Raw genomic sequence first — 10,013 nt, 5'->3', positions numbered from 1 at the left:
ACACAGAGGTGGTACGTGTATGGAATGAGCTGCCAGAGGAAGTGGTGGAGGCTGGTACAATTGCAACATTTAAGAGGCATTTGGATGGGCATATGATTAGGAAGGGTTTGGAAGGATATGGGCCGGGTACTGGCAGGTGGAACTAGATTGGGTTAGGATATCTGGTCGGCATGGACTGGTTGGACCGAAGGGTCTGTTTCCATGCTGTACATGTCTATGAGTCTATGACTCTATGAGAGGAACACAGTTGGAAAATTCTTGTCTTACTGCATGGAGAAATGCCTCATCTCTGTTTGGGGTGGGAGTCAGCTATGGGTTGTGATTGGGCCTGCTGTCCATCAGACATAACAGGAGTTGCTATGGGCCAAGGATGGCTTTCAGGAGGTTCCCTGGAATGTTGTCTCTGTTGCTTCCTGAAATTTTAGATCCTTTATCCCCACCCCTCCAACTCCCCATGCCAACTCATCTCCATCTATATCCATTGCCACCACCCTTTTCCTTTACAGTTTCTTTGCTGATTCATCCCAAATTCACAATGCACAGACCTCAGGAGCTATATTGAGATGAAATGAATAAGACTGTTTTGAAAATCTAAACCAGCTTTTACAATAAAGAAGACATTCAGTAAAACCTATTCTGAAGTTTTAAATCCCCTCATGTACTTAATTCCTTAATCAAAATAGGTTTATATCAATAATCTTACAACTCAGCTCGTCCTTTAATAACCTCTTTGAGCTGCCATTTAACATGTGAGCATAGAACCTCCTGATGAAAAAATTGTATGTTGTGAAAACTTTAATTTGCCAATAATTTTTAATAACATAATGATAAATGTTTGGAAATATTAGCAAGTGACATCTGTTGATGCTAGTACAGATTTTTCTTTGAAAATTCACTAAAATTGTAAGTCATTTTGTTTTGTTTGGAATGTTGGGCATTTAAACAGCTTCATAACATGGGACATTGTATTACCTCCCACTGATATAGTTGGCCTTTTTAATATTTAAATGGCTAGAGATTTAAGCAACTTCAATTTGACAGTTATGTTGATTTTACATACCCTTCATGCACATGTGTTTGCTGCAAACATTGCTGATTCCCTTAATGTGGGTTCAGGCCTTTGTTACACTGAAAATATGCTCTACTTGAACTCAGCACTAATTTCAGGTTTCTTTGAATAAATGCTATAATACTGGGATCTGTGGAAAATGTGGGAAGAATTTCCAAATCCTGGTACCAACTGCCATTTGTAAAGGTTCATAGAGTCTCCTGAGTCCAGAAAAATCTAGCCCAGCGTGTTTACATTTCACAACCAGCCTCCATACTTTACGGCCATAGCACTGAGTAGGGTGCAACCTCAGAAAATATCAAACACGAGACTTTCTTGGTCCACATCACTCAATATCAAACCAACTCATCAATTTCTCCAGTAAGCAATTTGCCAAAAGGTGTTCTAGATGATTACTGTTCACAAAGGGAATGACCAACAGATCTTATCCCCCTTTCCAAGACCTTCTGGGGTTGTCTGACTTCAGCCAATGAGGTCACAGGCTATGGGTCACAGCACCCAATGAGGTGAGGCTAGCTTATCCTCGGTGTACCCATCTCCCTTCTTAGATATGATAACTCCATTGTACCAAGGGGTCTGTCCAAAACTGGGGAATACACAAACATTATGTCTCTCCCTATTGGTCTGGCTGAATATTTTTGAATGAGTTTTGCAAGCACTGTTATTCAATATGCAAGCCATGCCGGATCTCTGGTAACATAGATCCCTTTGCATTCCATGAGGCCTTACTTGCAGAAACAGTTTAGTCAATTTTATGTCGGTTGTTTAGGCAGTTGACCGCTTCCCCACAATACCTCCTTTTGATCCCATGAGACTCTGACTGATTTATTACTTATAAAACACATTTATCCATGTGCTCTGACTGTACAAGACAAACAACTATGATTTAAACTTAATTTTAGACCCATTAGCAGCTATTCATTGTTCCCAGACTGACCTTCAACCATCCCTTGTCTGTCCAATTGTTTTTCTGTCTTTGGGCTCTTTTTTTTTGTATGGTCTCTCCTATTGTTCTGGCTAAGTACTTCTTAATGAGTTTTGAGCACTCCTGTTCAAAATGCAAGCTGATCTGGGCTGGTCCTTGTTTTGCTTTTGACCTGTGGTAATCTTGGCCTCTTTTCATTCCATCAGGCCTGGCTTGCCAAAACTGTTTAGCCAAAGTTATGTTTCGACTATTGGCCATTTGGCCAAATTACTGACCCACTCAAGTGGATCAATTAATAAAATCTGCTGCTTTCTTTTGGTTTAAGACAGTCATTTACTTTAATATTCATAAGAAATAATTTGATTGATAATGAGTTAGTGATTGTGACATAGTATTAAATAATTTGTGTAGATTGTTTCATTGGATCCTAAACAACACAGAATACTTATTTTGGTGGAAAACTATGAACTTTGGGATTAGAAATTAAAGAGAGGATTAGTTCAACATGTACATAATTAATTTAGTTTGGATACTTCTGACAGTTCATTTTGAAATTTAAGTATTAGGATTATCAAAGTCTTTCTCAAAACCTCAACTAACCCTGTCTTGTCAAATTTGCAATTTTATACAGAAGTATCAGAGAAGGATCCGATTAGTTTAAATTCTGGAAATAAATGTGATCTGTTGGAGGCATAGGATTAGCCCAGTAGCGAAAAGCAATTACTGGACAGAATTTATTTGTTAAACTTTTGGCTAGTTCTCGAGCATTTCTTCAGATGTGAGGCCAATGATGGAGACTCTCCAAGATATAGGGAGTTGGAACTTGCCTGTGAAAACGATGTAAGATATTGGAGCTGAAATGTTTATGTTCAAAAGATCAGAAATAATCAAAAATATAGGAGTTGTCCATATTAACTTTGCCAATTCGTACATTAAACCAATGTTCCATGTATGACTGATGCACTGGAATGGCCTTCTGTGCACCTTTTTGATTATGTTGAAGTAAAGGAGACCAGATGCCATTGCAAGAAATTAAATATTATCTAGAATTTATGGATTCAGAAGATATATAGGGAGCTATTTTCAATGACAACTTTAGGTGCTAAAGAGTCTCCAAGTTAGCCAACACAAAGTCTTGAGCTGCAGAGTTGTTTTACTGTCTTTAGTGTACAATGCCAACTTGATAAAGCTGTAGAAATGCACACGAGAAACATCCATCCCAAAGACTTATGAGTTAAAACTGATGGCCAATTAAATCAGCTTCAAACATTAAAGAGACAGTACACCATTCTTTTTCTGGCAGGCACTATCAACAGTAACAAACTGAACAGAAGAAACACAATCATTGACAAAAATTTCCAGCGCTACTTAAATATAGGCTCAATTTTCGCATTTTGCTTGCTGCTGGAGAATGAGATTGCAGTATGTTTGATGAGCAATTCAAATACACATCTAGTGACTTTCTGGGAGACATTGCCAAGCCTTCCCAATATATTTTGAACATTTATTCCAGACGTTCTCTGAGGACATCACCTAAACACAATGAAAGATGTGCTACTCTGTTGTTTTGGAGATCTAAGAGAAAGGGAGTGTCTGTTCATGGGGATTTTGCAAAACCTTCTCGAACTGGAAGAGGAATTGGAGATGGAGATAAGGTCAGGGAGAGTAGCAACAGTGCTGGGATGAAAGATGGATGTGAGGACAAGGCTGGCTCCAGGTTACCAAATTTTGTGAAGCACATGATCAATGAAACTGAGTTATTGCCATCAAACAGATACATCAGAGTTTTCAGCTCAAAAGCCACAAAAAAGAATGAGAGGAAGAGATTGAAGAGAAGGGAGATGAGGGGGCCAGGGGAGCACCAGAAGGAACCAAATCTGGAAGGAATACACATTCATCTAATTGAAGGCCACTTCTGAGAGATATCTTCCATTGTCAGTTTTCAGTGCACTATTTGTTTCTTTCTATCACAAAGGATTCATTAGACAATCCACCAGCTACAAGCTTAAACAGAATAAATAGAGCCAGTATTTCATCACAACAATGCATATCAAATGCTGTAATGAAGACCAATAACTATTTTATAGTCCACTATTGCCTTCTGCTTTGCATTCCTATCCATTGGAAGCAAATGTCACTCAGGACACACAGAGCAGTCAAAGCAGTGGAACTGTACTTTCAGCAGCCTCAAGTGAGTTATGTCCTGCACCTGGGTGAAGCCAGCCATGGCTTGAATCCTCCTGCCCAAACTGCAGCACTGACCATATCATGGGGAAATGAAATAGACTGGTGTGATCTTGCAAGGATGGCATCGTGGTGCTGATGTACTTGTGGGTGCACAATTGAGAGATCCCACAAAGGTCACCTGTCACTCCCTGAAAGGAATCAGTCATGTAAAAATTCAGAGTAACCATGACCTTCACAATAACCAAGAAAGGGTGATCTCTCAGACCTGTAACCCTCAGGTCCCAGTGTAGCAGCTGCACAGTTACATCATGCAGTCCGAGACATATAAAGCCTGCATTGACACCACGCCTTGTTCATCCCTCGGAAGTTGAGTCTGGGGATTTAAACACTGGTTCTCCTGAGGACCCACTGTACTCTGAAGGGGGCTGCAGCTGGCACATTTGCCTGAGCAGGGTTGTCTTCTGGAGATGGTCATTTCCTGGCAACTTTGTAGTGCAAATGTTGCTTAGCACTTGTCAGCCCAAGTTTGAATGGTATTCAGGCCTTGTAGCATATTGACATGATGTGCTTCATGATCTGAAGTGGTGTGATTGGAACTATATACTTACAATCATTACCATTTTCCCGTTTCTGACCTTATGATGGAGGGAGTTTGATTGGTGAAGTGACTGTAGAAGACTGGGCCCAATATACTGCTTTGAGGAACTCCTGCAGTGACGTGCTGGTACTGAAATGCTGGGCTTCCATCAAGCAAAATCATCTTCCTGTGTGCTCCATATGATTCCAACTAGTGAAACATTTCCCCCCAGATTCCCAGTGACTCCATTTTTACAAAACATTCTTTGATGCCACACTTGGTCGAATATTGCTTTCATGTCGGCACAGTGGCTCAGTGGTTAGCACTGTTGCCTCACAGCACCAGGGTCCCACGTTCGATTCCAGCCTCGGGTGACTGTGTTTGTGGAATTTGCACATTCTCCCTGTGTCTGTGTGGGTTTCCTCCTGGTGCTCTGGTTTCCTCCCACAGTCCAAAGATGTGCAGGTTAGGTGAATTGGCCATGCTAAATTGCCCATAGTGCTAGGTACATTACTCAGAAGGAAATGGGTCTGAGTATGTTACTCTTCGGAGGGTCGGTGTGGACTGGTTGGGGCAAAGGACCTGTTTCCACACTGTAGGGAATCTAATCTAATTTAATCTCATGTCAAAAGCAACGATTCTCATTGCCCCTGTCAAATTCAGTTCTGTTTATCCTTGTTTGGACTAAGGGTAACAGGCCTGGAGCTGGAGGTTTGTCGCAGAACCAAAACCAAGTGCAATTGACCAAGTTATTAGTAAATAAGTACTGTAAGCTAGTACTGTCAACATTACTTTTCAGAAGATTTTCAGAAGATTTGGTAGGCTGTTGGGGGATGAAATTGGACAGATTGGACTGGTTCTTTTTGTGGACAGGACAAATTTTCTATATTATTGACGAGATGCAAGTTTTGTAGGTGTGCTTAAACAGCTTTGCTCGAGATACTGCTTGTTTGGAGTAAATGTCTTTAACCAGATATTGGTGCCCATAGCCTTTGCTGTATCCATTATGTACAGCAGTTTGCTAAATATCACATGGAGTCAATCAAATTGACTGATGTGATGGTGAAACATAGAAATGCAGAAACTTAGAAGATAGGAGCAGGAAGTGGCCATTAGGCCCTTCGAACCTGCTCCCCAATCATCACAATCATGGCTGATCATCCAACTCAATAGCCTAATCCTCCTTTCTCCCCATAACCTTCGATCCCATTCACCACAAGTGATATATCTAGCCACTTCTTGAATACATTCAATGTTTTGACATCAACTACTTCCTATGGTAATGAATTAAACAAGCTCACCACTCTTTGGATGAAGGAATGTCTTCTCACCTCCATCCTAAATGGTCCACCACGAATCCTTGGACTGTCCCTCCTGGTTCTGGATGCACCCACCATTGGATGCATCCTCCCTGCATCTTCTCTGTCCAGTCTTTTTAGAATTTTGTAAGTCTCTCGCTCAGGAGAAGATTGAAATGTGTTATTTCTGTATTTTGGCTAAACATGGTTGCAAATAATTGACTCTTATCCTTTGTACTAATATAATGGGTTCCGACATCATTGAAGATAGGATGTTCACGGAGCATTGTCCTTGCCTTATTTGTTTAACTATCCACCACCATTCACAACTTTCACATAGCAGAAAATTTGATATGATTCATAGGTTGTGAAATCATTTTGCTCTGCCCTATTGCATGCTTCTCTCTTGTTTAAAATGCATTTGGTCCTGTGTGTAGCCTGAGAATGTTGGTCTAGTGCTGGTCCTGGCATGTTCTCCAACATTCCTCATTAACCTGGTTGACCTCGGTCTCTTGCTTCATCTACTTTTCTCACATTGTACCATTTACTACTTACTCTCTTCCCATATTTATTCTCCCATAGTGCCTTAGTTAACATATCTGTGCATTGGGTTCCCATTTTCTGTCCTCTTGTCTAGTTCTCCATCCTGTTCATGTTATCCTAAATTCTTTCAAATACTCATCCTCAAACTTTGCCAAGTTTTACATGATCTAGAAACTTTATAATGCTGTTTCTGATTCCATGGTTTAGGTCATTTATAACATCTGAAGAAAATAATGGCATTAGTAAAATAAGCAACAAATCACCACTCAGTCTTAAAAACATCTATCCATCCATTAACCTTTTGCTTCCTGTCAGTAATACCATTTTGTATCCAGAACTGGCTCTTTCTTCTTAATTTTGCATGTTTTCATTCTTAAGAAACGTACTGCATAGCATTTTGATTGAATTCTTTCTAAACATATGTATATACGACATCTGCTGCACCATGTGATTGACTTAGAGTCATAGAGTCATAGAGATGTACAGCATGGAAACAGACTCTTCGGTCCAGCCCGTCCATGCCGACCAGATATCCCAACCCAATCTAGCCCCACCTGCCAGCACCCGGCCCATATCCCTCCAAACCCTTCCTATTCATATACCCATCAAATGCCTCTTAAATGTTGCAATTGTACCAGCCTCCACCACTTCCTCTGGCAGCTCATTCCATATATCTTTGCCAAAGGATTCAATGAGAATGATTAAAAACTGTTGACATCAAACTCGCCTTGATTTATCCAGATGTTTTCTGAGTGAAGTTAATTTAGTCTCTTTATAAAAATATTCTTTCATGCTATGTCGATATTGCCCCATAGTGTGCAGGGATGTGCAGGTTAGGTGAGCTCGCCATGATTAAAAACCTCATGCTGGGTTATGGGAATGGGTTGGGTGGATCTGGTTGGAATGCTTTTCGGAAGGTTGGGGCAGACTCAATGGGCTGAATGGTCTCTTTCTTCACTGATTCTATGATTCTAAGATACCTCTAGCAAGGCTACAATTGGTGTCCATTCCTGATTATCAGAAACTGAATGGCTTGCCAGAGAAGCAGAGTGAACCATGTGCTATGGGCCTGGTGTTACATGTAGAGCAGACAAGCGGGGCTGATTTCCTTATCTAAAATGCCGTTATTAAACCAGATGCTTTCTTTACAACAATCAATGATAGTTTCATGGTCACCATTACTAAGATTGGTTATTTGTTTCCAAATTTATTTACTGAATTGAAATTCACCAGGTGTCATGGTTGGGTTTGAACTCATGAGCATAAAGCTTTCCACTGGCCCTCTGGATTGCTAGTCTACTAACATTATCATTGCTCTTGAGAGGTTTACAATAACTTCTCCATCAATTTTATACTTAACCTGCATGTTAACCTTTCACCAATCCTGAACTAGGACTCCCAAGTCCCTTTTATGTTTCAGATGTCCAAAGCCTTTCCCTATTTAGAAAATAGTCTGCACTTTTATCTTTCCTACCAAAGTGCATAGTCTCATGCTTTTCCACATTGTATTCCATCTGCCACTTCTTTGCCCACTCTCCAAGCCATCCAGGTTCTTCTGCAGCCTCCCTGCTTCCTCAACACTACCCATCCCTCCACCTATCTCTGTGTTACCTGTGTTACCTGTGTTATTGTTGCAAACAAAGCAACAATACCCTCAGTTCTTTTATCCAGATTGTTGATGCATAATGTGAGTAGTTGTAATCCCAACACGAACTTCTACAAAACTCCACTATTTCCAAAGAATACTAGAATCCCAAAAGTCCAAAAAGAGGCCCTTTGGTCCATCGAGTCTACAGCGACCATCCGAAGACCATTCCACCCAACCTCAAGCCCCCTACTCTATCCCTGCATTCACCATGATTAATCCAGCACAGCCCTGGACCCTATGGACAATTTAGCACAGTCAATCCACCTAATCTGCACAACTTTGGATTGTGGGAGGAAACCGGAGCACCCAGGAGAAAGCCATGTAGTCACAGGGAGAATGTGCAACCTCCATATGGAGATCACCCAAGCCTGGAATCAAACCCATATCCCTGGAGCTGTGAGGCAGCAGTGCTAACCACTGTCCCAAAGTGCTCTATCTTTTCTTGTATAGTGATAAGTCAAAAATAAATAAAAAAGCTTAGTAAGCTACTGAATAATAGTGTATTATTTTGTAATGAATAGATATGCCAGCGAGCGCTTCAAACAATACTTCAAGATGAAGGATGAAATCCTGGCCTTGCAGCTTCCTTCTTAATGCTGGAGATCAGCTGGAAATTGCACCATAATGGGAAAGCAGGAGCAAGCTGGAAACAAGACACCAGTGAAAACTAATTGATGACAAATTATGGAAAGTTTACTATGCTACTTATATGCTATTGTAATAAGACATGGAATGTAAAAATATTGCCAATCTCATAACTAATAATTGAGATTCACTCTCAATAGTTATTCACAGTGAAGACAAAACCTTAAATTATGAAAGTGGATCAACATGATTTCAGGTCATTGTACACCAATAACATTTCTCGTTGATGTTTTGACATTGTACGTCTTGAGGCAAATTCTTCAACTGACAAGTTTGTGTTTTCTTTAAATCGTCTTTGTATGTGAAGGTTCAGTTAAACGACACTCAGTGTTTGCTTTGCAGTAACACTCTGCAGCCATCATTCCAAAGATATGGTTTGGAAATTAGAACAATGTTTTAAAATATGCAAATACTGCAAAATTGTACAGAAGGTCGATCAGCATTTGATAAAGAAAGATAAGTGCTATGTAAATATACATCTGTTGTTGTAGCTGTTGAAACATTTCAGGTTGGATCCAACTTCAAAACTTATATCACAAACTCTATCTTTCACATGTTACCTGTGCGTTTCAATTTTTGGGTTGCATTTTCTTTTTGGCTGGAATTTTAAATTTGACAGAGTAATGTGAAGCCTCAAACACTAAAGATAAATCCAGATTAAATAATCACTTTCCAACCCTTTTACTCTGCATCATTCCATTTTGCATTCACAAATGTTATAATAAGTTTACTACATGTAACCATGGCAAGTATACTATGTCACTGGTATTGATTAAAGATTATCAGAAATCAAGAACTTTGCTAGCTTTGTGCCAGCTGTGGCTCAGCACGTATAGCACACTCACCACTGAATTCCAATGCTCCGGTTTAAGTCATGTTCAAGATGCTGAGCACAAAAATCAAGACTCACGCTGTACTGAGGGAGCACTGCATTGCTGGAGGTTGCTGGCTTTCAGACGAGACATTAGGCCAAAGCCCCATCTGCCTGCTGCAGTGCAGTAAACAATCCCCTGGCACAATTTTAAAGGAGAGCATGGTATCTGGGACAAAAACTGAAATTGCTGGAAAAACTCAGCAGCATTTGTTGGAGAGGAAGCACAGCTTGTGTTTCAGGTCCAGTG

General features: G+C 40.3%; 1 protein-coding gene across 3 annotated transcripts in view; it reads left to right on the top strand.

Annotated features, from left to right (window-relative positions):
- LOC122557782 (ethanolamine kinase 1-like) overlaps window positions 1–10,013 on the top strand; it is a 498,821-nt gene that overhangs the window by 423,696 nt on the left and 65,112 nt on the right. The window contains exon 8 of one of the 3 annotated variants that reach the window (XM_043705800.1): window positions 8,769–9,568. The exons of the other annotated variants lie outside the window; for them this stretch is intronic. Within the exon in view, the coding sequence (XP_043561735.1) occupies window positions 8,769–8,841 (73 nt within the window). The 3' untranslated portion in view covers window positions 8,842–9,568. Of the gene's footprint in view, window positions 1–8,768; window positions 9,569–10,013 lie in introns of those variants that run through there. 3 annotated transcript variants of the gene reach the window in all.

The sequence above is a fragment of the Chiloscyllium plagiosum genome, chromosome 16 (genome assembly GCF_004010195.1).
Source record: "Chiloscyllium plagiosum isolate BGI_BamShark_2017 chromosome 16, ASM401019v2, whole genome shotgun sequence".
In the NCBI taxonomy this organism is placed as follows: Eukaryota; Metazoa; Chordata; class Chondrichthyes; order Orectolobiformes; family Hemiscylliidae; genus Chiloscyllium; species Chiloscyllium plagiosum.
This window is presented reverse-complemented; position numbering and strand designations above follow the sequence as displayed.